Raw genomic sequence first — 13,408 nt, 5'->3', positions numbered from 1 at the left:
TCAGATGGGCCCCCTCCCCACTGTTAACTAGGGGACAAGTCTCTTAGGGACAGTCTCTTCAGTTCATATTTGTTAAATGCCAGGAGATACTTAACACACATTACTGTATGTAATCTTTGCAATAACCCTTTAGGCAGGCACAACATTATTCCCCTTTTATGCAAGAGAAAATTGAGGCACAGAGGGGTGCGATAAGTCATTGGTGAGCATTCTGACAATAGTGGAGTCAAAAACTCAAACATGTGTCACCTTGCCTCTGAAGTTTGTGAACAGTAGAGTCCTAACCTGCTTAACTAGACAACACCAGGAGACCTTGATGAAGGTCTGTTGAAATAAATAATGACAAAGAAGAAAGGTGGAGAGATGGTGGGGGCGGGGGATGATGATGATGATGATGTTGATAATGGTGATGATTATAGAACAGTGCAGTGGTAAATATCAAGCAATTACTATGTGCCAAATCCTGTGCTAAGCACTTTCTATTAATTATCTCACTTAATCTCTTTAACATGCATTACAGCACAGTGGTTAAGAAGATACATTTTGAAGTTAGATGTATGTTGGTTTAAATCTCACTTTTGCCCCATTACTAACTTGAACTTGGGTTAGTTATGTCCCTCCTCTAAGCCTCAGCCTGGCACTTAGTAAACATTCAGTAAATGGTTATTATTACCACCCCAATGAGAAACATATTAATAGCAATGCCTCTGTTTTACAGGTAAGAAAACTGAGGCTCAGGGGGACCTGGGTGGCTCAGTCATTTAAGCATCCAACTTTGGCTCAGGTCATGATCTCACAGTTTGTGAGTTTGAGCCCCACGTCAGGCTCTGTGCTGACAGTTCAGAGCCTGGAGCCTGCTTCGGATTCTGTGTCTCCCTCTCTCTCGGCCCCTCCCCCCACTCTCTCTTCCTCTTTTTCTCAAAAAGAAAAACATTAAAAAGAAAACTGAGGCTCAGAGGGTTAAGAAGTTGCTCTGGATTGCAAAACCTAAGACAGCTTTTAAAACATAGCTCTGAGATCCTTATTCATGTTGGCTCTGCCTTGGCACAGAGCTCAGAAATGAGGGGCTCTCTGTCACCCTCAAGGAGTTTATTGATGGCACCCCAGGGATCTCAGCTGACTTCACAGAGAGACAAACTGTTATATTCCAGAATCCAGAAGGAAGCACTTGCAAGTCTGTCTTGGCAACTTCCACAGCAATACAGCCTTGCAGGCACCACAGACCTGCAGCCCCTCTCCCATCCCCCTCCACAAACATCAAACATTAACATCAACCTTCACCATTCTCTCTGTCTCTTTTTGTTGCCTGTGTCAATACATTTTGTTTCTCTACAAAAGAAGTCAATATCTGCTTATTTTTTCATTAGCCACTAATGTATATTCCCGCTAGCGGGAGACTCTGCTGATCCATACAGACTGTCTCTGCTCACACCTATTAGAATTTTTAAAGCCATGTTTTTGGCATCGAGTGGCAGCTGAAGAATGAGACCAGCTGCAGGAAATTAAATTGGCTGAACTTTCCCCCTTGATGTGGCTGTTTGGATTTCTATTCTCTCTCACCTTCCTGAGCCCAGTTTTCCCTAAAATGTCTACCTAATGGCACACAGTTAATGCTCCAAGCAACCCCCCTATGGCCTCGTTGTCAGTGGGGAAAGGAGCATGTGCCTGAGTGATTTCTGTACCTTCTTCTAAAAGGGGCATGTGTAGCAGAATGGATTGTGCCAATGCAAAGCCATTTGTGGAGAGATGACCTTGAGCTCAGTGAGCTGAACTGGAAAAGAGAGCAGGGGAGACTCCAAAGGGGGAAAGGACTGAGACCAGAGTCAGAGGAAGTCATTGTCTGAAAAGTCTAGAGGGTAAAGTTTGGAAAGGTCTTTAGTTCAGGAAATAGGTTTCCACTCATAAACTGACTCCATTTAACTGGTAGTAACAGCCTGGACCACTGAGATGACAAGGGTGTAGAGAATGAGTCCAGGCTCAGCGTGGGAAAAAAATGCCATGGTCAATTATTGATGTCTGTCTGGCTTTAGGAGAGAGGAACAAAGGGATGTGTGACATATGTTTGCCCTCTCTGAATTAATCGTTCTTGCTCATTTTGCAGAAAGGATAAATGAATCCCAGAGTTGAGAAGCCACTTGTCCAAAGCCACATAGCAGGTCAGTGGCAGAAGTGATCCCAAAACCCAAGCATTGCTCTTTCTATTAAGCCATGCAGCAGAAATGACATAGAGAAGAGAGCTTTTCTCAGTAAAAGAGTATTCTAATACCCTACCAGCAACCTAAGGAAAATGAGCCCTGATCCAAGATATGGGAGGCTTTGACTTCCTCATTAGCCCTGTGGTGCTGGGGAGAACACCTAGCTTCTTGGGGACTCAGTTTCTTTACCCGGAAAATGGCAGGAAAAATGACTTAAATGCTAAGAGCTATCATAAGATCCCATGATACTTAAGAGTAACTGAAGAGATGTCTTAAAAACTGATACAGCTATGGAATGAAATACACATGGCCACACAGTCCTGGAGCATACTTCAGCAGAACTATGGACAGCTCCCCACTCTAATTCTTGCTTTTGATGGCAGACAAAGGTGGGGAGAAGGTGACAACTAGTCCTGTACCTCAGCGTCTAGAGGCCTCAAACAGGAGCTTGGGTCTCATACATGATTGCTCAGGCATACTTCAAGATTAAACCTAGTCATGGCAAGCCTGAGGAGATACCTGGCATCACAGATCCCATCTAACCCCTCCCCTCCTTGCCAATCCTGTTGCCCTGGGAACAAGAGTTTGCTCCAGAGACAAACTAGGGGGAGGGATGACATTTCAGGTGACAGCAGCAGAACTGTCTCTCTTCCTGTTCCCGCATCCTTCATTTCCTTGAACTATGAGCCTTTACCCAGTTCAATAAACAGCAACTGGGGGCTTTTTATGGGTAAGTACAGAGCGATGCTCCATGGGGAGAGATAGATGAGAAAGATCTGGTCCTTTCCCTTAATGAGTTCATAACTCCAGCAGAGGAGACATACCTCTCCACAATGAAAAATACAAAGGAGAGTTAGATAATGCCATAATCGAGGTGAATGATCTCCTGAAGGAGAGGAAACACTTCTGGATATGTGTGTGGGGGGGAAAGTTTATCACTCTTCTGTACTCCTTCAGAACTTCCCACTGCAGTGGGACCATGCTCCCAGCTATGACTGGTTAGCAGGGCTGCTCCCTCACTCGACTGTGAACGCCTTGAGGCCAGGAACTACATTTACAACCTGTTGTCTTTCCAGATGGCCAAGCATTGTACACAGTCCTTAATGGCTGAGGCCATGTGCAATGAATCTCTGATGTCAGGTGGTAGGAACAGACAGACATGAGTTTGATCTTAGACCACACTAGCTGTGTGACTTTGGGTAGGTTACTGAAATTTTCAGGATTGGCTTTCCCATTTGGAGAATGGTGACAAGAGGGCCAACCTCACGGGATTATTGTCTGGATTCAACACCACGCTGTGCATTAAGTGGCTGGTATTGTATCTGGCACATAAACCTGATGCTATGGGAGTTCCCTCCTCTCTTCTCTGTGCCTCTCTCCACTCAGTACCTGGTGAGATGTCTCAGCCCAAGCAGGCACTCAACAAAGGTTTGCAGAGTGCCAAGGAAAGCTATTGATGATGACTCTATCCCTTGGTAAATGGGCAACAGTTCTACCTCTGCTCATCCATTTCAGGGTTTTATTTGGGGAACAAGTTGAGTTTGGGTGTCTGTGTTCAAATGTATTTTAGAAAGTTGAGTTGTTCCTTTTAGTCCCGGAGTAATTTAGGAAAGTAGTTCAGGTGTGGAAGGAGGGCTGCTTGGAACAGAGAGTGCTGAGGAAGTGCTGAAGCCCTAAATCGCGGGGCATGGGTCCTCTTATAGGTACCTTGACACGGTGGATGTTGGTCCCACTCATGCTGCCACTCCGGTCAATGAGGAAGATAAACTCCCCATGGGTCTTTCTCAGGTTCGGCTGGACTGACTGGAGGTCGGGGCAGAAGTTGAGCATGATGACCGAATGGTGGAGGATGTCCTTGTGGAGACGCTTCCGGATGATTTCTGTCTGGAGAAGAAAGGAAAACTCTCTCACTTGAGCACTCAAGGCGTCCAGAGCTGCTCCTGGGGGCTCACGCTGGTCCCCCGTTACTCAACCAGGTTTTGTCAAGATCCCACTCATGCTCCGCACGAGAGACACTTCCAGGTCGACCATACCCGGTTCTTCTGTTTGCTAGACTTTCACAGTGGCAACAAACAGCAAGCATAGACTTTGGAGGCAGAAAGACCGGGGTTTAAATCCCAGCTCTCACCGTCCAGCTGTGTGATCTTGGGCATGTCCCTCCTCTGGGTCTGTTTCTTCATTTATAAAATGGGGCAAGTAGCATCCCCTTCTCAGGGTGGTTATGGGATGGACACGTGCAGGACCTCAGCTGAGAAGTGTGTCTCTGGCTTTCACCCCCAGCGTCTAAGCCACTCCCTCCGGCTCATCTTGGCTGTGAACTTGGTTTCCCTGGGTTTACCGCTTCTCTCCCTCTGATAACTTCCTACTCCGTCTTCAGATTTTACCTCTTTAGAATGCCTGCCCGCGTCTTCAGGGTGAACTGACTATTGCTTAATTTCCTCACGCATGGAATGAAGACAAGAGTACTGATCTCACGGAGTTATATGGACTAAATGCAATGCCCGTGAAGCCTGCTGGCAGCCTGGCGCAGAGCAAGTGTCTCTACACGGGAGCCACCATCACTGTATCTGCTGCTGTTTGTTGTGGGGGCCCAGGCGCTTCTCACATTGCGATGTTTCTGCTTACCTGGCTGCCTCCTCCTAGCTTGTATACTACTTGCAGGCAGGCCATACCTGAGTCTCTTTCCATCTTACCAGGGCTTACCTCAGAGCCCGGTAGAAAGATGGACTCATAAACATCAAAGGCGGGACAGCACCACACTTCTTTATCTTTCTGTGCGTTCTCTTCACTTGCCCTGGCACGCTGCTGCTGAACCCTGCTTCCAGACTCACCACGCACGCTGCGCCGAATCTCATTTCCTCCATCCTCGCCCTACCTCTCTCTCTCTCCTCACCCCCATTTCCTCTGTCTGCCTCTTCGTCTGACTGTGTCTGGTGCGCGTGCCTCTTTGTGTCTGTTTCTCAGTGTTTTCATTTCAGCCCCTTCCCCAACTCGGTAGGTGACATCATCACCCACCCAGGTGTGTTCACACTCAAGACCTAGGGCTTGTCCTTGGTTCCTCTCTTATCCTCCTCCCCCCGCCCCCACGGCTCGTCGTTCAGCAAGGCATTGTCAGCTCTGTCGCTGAGATGCGCTCTGAACTTGTCTTCTTGTCTCTGTCTCTACCCACACCCCCAGCCCAGTTTGGGACCGTACTGTCTCTAGTCTGGACCTTTAATGCCTCTGTCAACCACTCTTACCTCCCTGTGGTCTGTTCTCTACATAGAGCAGGGAGTGTGATCATCCTTGTCGTTCTACTGCTTACACCACAGCTTCCCCCATGCCTTGCACATGGTTATGAAGCCCCCCTAGTGCCTGACCCCTGCCTACCTGTCCCCGCCATCTTTGCCCACGACATTTCGGCAATTCCGGCCACCTGTTTCCCAGACGCGTCGCCCTTATTCTGCTTTCAGTTCTGTGCACGGTCTTCCGTTGTTCACCACTCACCAGGCCTCATTCTCAGACAGGCTTTCTCTAAACACCAGGCTAAGCAGCGCCCATGCTTATCACGCATTATATCCTATCGTTCTGCGGTATTTCTTTCTTGGTTCCCCAGCCCTCTCTGCCCCTGAACTTGCTCATTCGTTTACTTCTAGTCTGTGCTAGAATGTAAGCTCCATGAGAACAAGGACATGTCGTTTTTAGTGTCCTCCCAGTGCCTAGAACAGAGCCTGACATCTCCTGGGGGACATAGTGTTTGTTGAATAAATAAATGAGAAGTGAATCTGTGTGGGCACCTATGTGTGCATCTCTGAGTTGCTTTTTTTTTCTGTCTTCCAGTCTCTGTCTCTACTTGTCTCTGCTTCTCTCTGCATCTGTCTCTTGTACGTGGCATCTTCCTCTGTGTCATTTGCCCCCTCTTTGCTAAATCACAGCCTCTGACGGCTTGTCATACCCACTCTTCATGATTGATGTTCACCTTCTGGATGCCTGCCTCCCTCCTCCGTGAGGGATCACGCTCTCCCTCCCACGTGGAGCTCCCTTTGCCAAAGGCCACTGCCCAGCCTGGCTTTCCGGAAGACAGAGCCCAAGGCAGCAACAGCCTCATCTGCCAGTGACAGGAGCCCCTTCTGGGAACCTGAGTTTTGCCTCTCAGCGAGGTGGCGTGGGGACCCCGGCTCAGGATTCACCAATGTCTCCTCCTGCTGCCTTTATCCAATTGCAATAAACTCATCACTTCTTAGTGGCTCTGGGTGATCCCCTGTCATCCCCGGAGCTCACAAGAATACAGGGTACTTGCATAACCAACCCAAGGTGGCAAATTCTCATTTGCTTCCACCCTCCCGGGGCTAATTGATTTAATCTTGGCAGGCAGAGGAGCCCCGGGCCTGGGAGACCCACTGCCCCCACTGCTGCCCACATGCTACAGTCCTCAGAGCTCCGGGACACCCCCACTCTGAGAACCTGGCCCCAGCCTCTTTTCCGAACTGATTCATCTGGGCGAGGGAGCCCCTCTGGGAAGGCAGATGTTCCCAGTGGGGTCCCCAACATGCGACGACAGGGGCAGTGAGCTACTGACCCTTTCCTTTCGCCATCCCTCCTGCCCCCCACCAAGCAGGCCCTGCCAGGGGGATGTCTGCTGAAGGGGTTGGCACGAGCAGGGAAGGGTCTACATATTCCCATGCCCTCCCCCTCTGCCATGGTCCTCTGCCAGTCAGGGAGGGGCTCTTAGATCCAGCCAAGCTGCCCCCACAGGGTTGACTCTGAGTCCTTAACCTCATGTCACCAAAGCCAACGGTCTTCCCTTCCTCTCAGCTGAGTGGTTCTTCTTGGGTGCTAAACCTCAGCGTTCTCGTCTAAAATGGGGATACCAGAAAAAGAAGCATGCCATCGTCCTTGCACCTGCCTTGGCATTCAGGGCCCGGCTTGGTGTGCAGAGCCACGAACAGGAGAGGCTGCTGGCTCAGCCTCCTACCAGCCTTCCCCAGCCCCCCCCCCCACCCCCTGCTGAGGCCTTCTCACACTGACACTTCATGGGGGGAGGGGGAGGGCCAAGAAAGGGTCTCCTTCCGGCTTTCTCTGCTCTGCCTTTATTCTTTAGGTAATAGTTGCAAGGATCTCAGAGGAAGGAAGAGCAGGAGACCCATTCAGCAGATGGGAAAATGGAGGCCCAGGGGTAAAGGTGGGACTGAGAGGGCACCTGGGGGCTCCTTGGGATGAAGCGACCTGGAGAAGACCAAGGTTGTTTCTGCCACCAGCCTAGAACGTCGCCTGGCTTAGGCACCTCGGTGGCATTAGGAGAAGGTGGGCTGGCAGGAGGCAGGAAGACAGGGTGCCTGCCGGGTGACGGGGAGACAGAGTGACGGCTGCATCTGGACGTCCATGTCCCAGCAGCACCCCAGCCACAGGTGGAAACAGTGATCAGGATGTGCCAGCAGCGTGCTGAGGGAGGGACCCGGGCAAGCCACCCTCTTCCCCTGCTCAGCATCCTCATGGGTCCTCTGATGACTGAGCCCCCGATGTCACCCCAGTTCTGCCGCCGCCGACTTGGCTCCAGCCACACGCACCTGTCTCTCTGCACTGCTGTCCTTCTTCATCCCTTTAATGAAATCCGTTCTTCCCTTCAAGTGCTGCTCAAACTCTCCCAGGGTCATGTCCCCTTTCTCCATCAGGACGTGGGGCATGTGGGGCTCTGCAGAGATGAGATCAACTCTTGGCACTTGTCCGAGTGGGAGGGCAAGGCCAGGGGCCTTGGTTTAGGAGGAAGATCTTCATGGAGGGGGAGGACTCCCAATGTGGGGAGGGGGAGGGACCCCCTGGCTGCCTGGAGTGGCGTGGGCCTCGGGAAGACTCCTTCTCTGCCAGGCAGGGGAGCCTAGTGGTCATGGAGAACTCACACACTTCTCTGGGCCTCAGTTTACCCATCTATAAAATGGGGGTGAGACTGGGCTCTGATTTTTTCAGATCCTGACATTTTATGAAGCTTTCAAGAGACAAAGGAATTGTTCTCTGAGGGTTCAGAGCTGCGAGGGTCTCCCTGAGCTTGGGATTTCAAAGGTTACCTGCTCAGCTGGCCTGGAGGCCAAGTTCCCCATTGGGTGGATGAGACCCCCAGGCCCTCTGGAGCTAGAATCCGGGCAGGAGGCACTCAATTCCGCCAACTAGAGTCAGGTTTCCAGGAGCCACTATTGCTGGTTTCCTCTCTGCTGCCCGCCCCCCACCCCCTCCCGGGCTGGCCTCGTATCTCTGCCCCACAGGATCAGCACCTCCTCCCTCCCACAGGCCTCCCAGGGGCCCCGCCTGGTGCGTAGTACCACTGGGGTGGATGAGGATCTCCACCGGCCGGTCGAAGGTGTGCCTGTTGGCCAAGGTGATAATGATGCTCTTGGCCGAGCGTGCAGATGGGGCAGCATCAGCTCGGATCTCGTGGGTGGGACTCTCCACCCCTGAGTGGCACAGAAACATGGAATAAGCTCAGGAGTCTCAGGAGAAATAGGGGCTCCGTTGGGGACAGGAAGACCCGTGTCAGAGATGAGGGGCTCCTGACCTGCTGTGCAACCATGGACAGGCCTCCTCAATTCCCCCATCTGCAAAATGGGGGCTAAGACTGGCGATGTCTGTGGCCCTTCCTGCCCTGACCTCAGGATCCACTGGGGTCAAAGGGTGGCTTCCTCATAGTGCACATAAAGAAAGCAAGAGCTCAAGGCTCGATGGCTGGGCACTCTGTAAATGCCATCATGCTGCTCTGGGAGAACACTCATTGACAAGAAACTGCGTCCTCATGTCCCTTTAAAACCTTGAGTGGGTTGGGGAGGGGAGCCATCAGAACAATAGTCCCCAACTCTGGTTGCATGTTAGAATCGTCTGGGAGCTCTTAAATATTCCAGTGTTCAGGACACAGCCCAGACCACTGTCATCAGCAGCTCTGGGTGGGATCTGGATGGTGGGATCTGAAAACTCCCCAGCCGATTTGACTATGCAAGGGAGCCATTGAGGTGGGCATGGGGGCAGCCTTGAAACCCGTCGTTGGGAGGGGCTCATCTTTGGGCCACACGTTGGGGAGCAGGAAGTGGGGGTCCACGAAGCTCCATGTGCTTCTGGGCGGGTCAGCTTCCCTGCCTTCCCCCTCCTCTCTATCCCTGGCAGCTTTCTGCTGGAAGCCCTCCCCACCTCCAGGCCTCAGGTCTTTCCGGCCCCGATCCAGGTCTGGGTGGCCCTCTCTCACCTGCGAGCAGGCACGGCCCGCGAATCTCCAGCTGGAAGTTGAACTCGTATTCCATGGGGTTGGACACATCGGTGTCCAGGAGAGTTGCCAGGCACAGCTTGTTCCAGGAGTCCAGGGCCCGGGTGCCGAAGCAATGCTTGTCTTTGCTGGGGAGGTGGCCGAAAGGAGGAGGAGGTGGCAGGAAGGAAGGAAGGAAGGAAGAAGGAAAGAAGGAAGCGGCAGGAAAACAGAAGAAGACGGTGAGTCCCAAGCGGCCTCGGCATTCCCTGCAGCCCAGCCCGAAAGGGGGCTGAGGAGCCTCCTCCCAGCCCACACCCTTACTCGGCCATGGGATCTGACCCCAGGGAGAGCCTGGACTCCGACATGAGACCCGACGACTCACGGTGGATGGGCCAGGCGCCAGGCCTGGTGCCCCAAAGCATTGGCACCTGTCGTTCTCACCACCTCCCGTAGAAGAGGCATCAGGGCCCCCAGGACCCCCATTTCCCATATGGGAAAACAGAGGCTCAGCAAGATGTAGCAGCTAGCCTAAGTTCCCACAACTAGCACTTGGCAGAGAGCGTGTCCTCGCCGGGTGAGTCTGGCTCCACGCTGAGGACATTCACACAACATCACACAATGTCTCGGATCCCTGCTCTTCCTTGTGAGCCGGGGGCGCCTTGCCCAAGCCGCTTCTCCAAGTCTGGGTTTTCCATCCATTAAATGTGGATAATAATGACAGAGAGTTGCTCAGTGAGTCACCTGCTGAAGGCTCAAGTTCCCAGGCTCTCTTTCTGGGTCATCCCCCACCCTGTCTTTGACCCTACTGTATCCCCCACCCCTCAGGGTCACACCCTCTAAGGTCTTTGTTCTACGTGCTTAATCTGCAGGTCTCCTTGTAAAGCACCCTGTGGGGTGTGTGTGTGTGTGTGTGTGTGTGGCCCATCACTTCCCTTGTTTTGCTCACTGCTGTTTTTTTAAGCTCTGTCCAGGTGCGCTGTGCAAACCAGTCTTTGCTGGGACGCGTGTCACCTGGGGGCATCTATTATATTGTACTTCTTCTCCCTGCCTCCCTGGGTTAACAGATAACACAGCAGGTCTGCATCCCTTTTGTGGACTTAGGAAACAATGTCTCTGGGGTTCGTGGGTCAAAGGACAGCCGCTGTGTTTCACCAGATTGCTTTCCAGGCTGCAAAGTTTCCATTTCTGCCAGCAATGGACAGGAATCTCCTCCTCTCGGCACCCTCACTAACCCTTGGTATTATTATCTGTTATTCTTATTTTTTCTCGTGTCACTCTGTGCGCACAGCTCCGAGGTTCCTGGGGATTTGATGCAGGCTGCTCCTGAGAGCATGTTTTACTCTGCCTGCTGGAACGGGCAGGGATAAGCTTCTCAGGGCCTCCTGGGCCCCTTGTTCTTCCATCCACCGAGGTCTTGAGTGTCCCCAGCTCCGGTAGGCCCCGTGTCTCAAACACAGAAGACTTGGGGCCGATGTCAGCACGTACAAAGACAGCACACAAGCTGGTGTTCCTGGTCTGAGACTGGCTGGTGCCTCAAGTTTCTGTGCTGTGACAACAGGTGTCCTCACTTAGGCTTCAAGACCTTATACAGTCTGACTCCCCATCATCCCTCTGACCTGTCTCGCACTCTGCTAGATGTTTTAGCCTTCCGGCTGCTCCTCCAACACATCATGCCCGCTGCTGCCTCAGGGCCTTTGCACTTACCCCTCCCGCTGCCCTCTGCACAGAATGTTCTTCCTCCAGCATATCTCCACCCTCCCTTTCTTCAGATCATGCAAATGTTGCCTAAGCTGTCCTTTCTAGCTAAAATAGCACCCAGTCTATCCTCCCTAGCCTCTACAGCATTTAGCTTCATAGAACTTGCCTAACATATTACATGTGATGGGCTTATTTCTTTATTAACTGTCTGCCCCCCCCCCCTTCTGCTGTCAGAATGCCAACCCCATGAGGACAGCGACCTTGTCTGTCTGGTTTACTGCTGTATATTCCCCGCACGCAGAACGGTGCCTGGCACACAGTAGGTGTTTAATTACTGTTCATGTAGTGACTGAAAATTACACTCGAGGCTCACTCCACATGGGAAGCTGCCATAACCCTCCCCCTGGCTCAGCCTGAGGTCAGCATTTCAAAGGTGGCATCTAGACATTTGCTGACACTGCTGTCTGTGTCCCGATGGGCACGTGTTCCCGGCTGTCCCGGAGTCTTACCAGGGTGTGTATGAAAGTCCTGGATGGATATGGTACATCTTCACGGATTTCAACTTGGCCCAAACGTTTGAGACAAGACTTGGGGGGGGGGGGCGGAGTTAAGCAGTTCAACTGGTCATTAATTGTAAGTGTTATTTTTATGCCAGAGTAGCACAAAGACGCTATGGCATAGATTTTAAAAATTCACATGTGAATGATAAAATGCAAGACCTCCAAAGACATCTGAATGCTGCAGGCTGCTTGGCTGCTTGACCGTGGCCTCCTCTCTCCCTGCATGGGAAATGCTCACCCGCCTCAGTCCCCATGGGGTCGGGGGGGAAGGGGGGAGCCCCAATTTCAGCAGCAGGTGCCTCAGGCTGTGACCCACCTTCTTTTCCTGTTTGGGGGGGGGCACAGCAGAGCACAGAGAAACCCTCTTGTCCTGGGCTTGTAGTTTTCCCAGTCCCACCTTCCTAAAACCCCTATTACTGGCTTTTTGTTGCTTTTGGAAGAAATCCAAAGTCAGCCAGGTCTACAGGGTGTCCTAAGTGTCTATAGCCTCATTTCGTGTCACCCGTGCTTCAGTTCTCTGGGGTCTGTCCTTGCTACCTCAGGGCCTTTGCCCCTGCTGTTCTCACCTGCAGCAGCTCTCCTCTCAGTGCCCACCTCCCTCTCATCGCTCAGCTCCCAGCTGAAATATTGGTCTCCGGTCCCTGGAGAAGCCTGGCCTGGCCCCTGGCCTTCCAGGGCGGGTTCCTCTTTCATACCGTCGGCCCTGTCATTGCACTTTTCACATCATTAATTATGCATGCAATACAGAAGCAATTACCTACGCATCCGTTACATTATTAGTTGGATAATGATCTCTCCCCCTCAGTCCCAAAAAGGAAGGAGCCATGTTGGTTGGGCGCCCTCTGTATCCCTGACACCGTCTGTCTAGCACTACTAGGGTGCTAAGAAAATGCCTCGAGTGCATTAAAAAATAAAGCCTGGAAATTCGAATCCCAAGCTGTCCAAATACCTGAGCTTCCGGCCAGTAGCAGCACGGGGCATTTCAAGGGAGATTATTTAAAAAAAAATTTTTTTTTTAAATGTTTATTTATTTTTGAGAGAGAGAGAGAGAGAGAGAGAGAGTGTGAGTGGGGGAGGGGCAGAGAGAGAGGGAGACACAGAATCCCAAGCAGGCTCCAGGCTCCGAGCTGTCGGCACAGGGCCCGTCGCGGGGCTCAAACTCACAGACTGCGAGATCGTGACCTGAGCCGAAGTCGGATGCTCCACCCACTGAGCCACCCAGGCGCCCCTCAGGGAGATTCTTAAGCGAGCAGAAGGGAGCAATTATTCGGGTGGTGGCTACTGTACCACCAAGTGTCGTCCTCTCTCCTCTCTCCCCTGCCCCACACTCCCCTGCCTTCATCCGCAGCCTCCTTGCTGCCACCCGAGACTCCGCCCTGGGCTGGGCAGGGCTCCTTACCCTTGGGCCTGTTGGCTGGAGGGGCCAGCGCTCTCGGTGCAGAACTGAGGCACGGTCGGGGCGCAGACAGCAGGCAGCAGGACCCGCACAGCCCCGCTGGGCAGTGTGGGGAGCTCCGAGGACGTGCTGACGAAGATGGTGACGTTCTCCATGGGGACAATGGTCCCCAGGTTGACCACGAACAGGACCCGCTCCAAATCCTCATCCAAAGCCACCTTCCCCGGCGTGCAGGAATGAGGGATGACGGAAACCCCCTCTTGCAGAGTGGTCCCTAAGTGACAGGCCTGGAGTCAGCAGCTATGCACGTATTATCTCTAGTCCCCTCGAAGTGGGGTAGGTTTAAGAGCTCATT

General features: G+C 52.3%; 1 protein-coding gene across 4 annotated transcripts in view; it reads right to left on the bottom strand.

Annotated features, from left to right (window-relative positions):
* The window catches only part of VWA5B1 (von Willebrand factor A domain containing 5B1), a 60,545-nt gene that overhangs the window by 25,504 nt on the left and 21,633 nt on the right, over positions 1 to 13,408 (bottom strand). For all 4 annotated transcript variants that reach the window (XM_086715866.1, XM_086715868.1, XM_086715867.1 and 1 more), the window contains 5 exons: positions 13,057 to 13,327; positions 9,400 to 9,545; positions 8,489 to 8,620; positions 7,742 to 7,866; positions 3,903 to 4,079 (listed from right to left, as the gene is read on the bottom strand). In XM_086715866.1, coding sequence (XP_086571992.1) covers positions 3,903 to 4,079; positions 7,742 to 7,866; positions 8,489 to 8,620; positions 9,400 to 9,545; positions 13,057 to 13,327 — 851 coding nt within the window. The remainder of the gene's footprint in view (positions 1 to 3,902; positions 4,080 to 7,741; positions 7,867 to 8,488; positions 8,621 to 9,399; positions 9,546 to 13,056; positions 13,328 to 13,408) is intronic.

Source organism: Puma concolor, chromosome C1, assembly GCF_028749965.1.
Source record: "Puma concolor isolate L17-30 chromosome C1, mPumCon1.1.hap2, whole genome shotgun sequence".
NCBI classification, from domain to species: Eukaryota; Metazoa; Chordata; class Mammalia; order Carnivora; family Felidae; genus Puma; species Puma concolor.
Note: the sequence above shows the minus strand (reverse complement) of the source record. Positions and strands in the feature narration are given on the sequence as shown.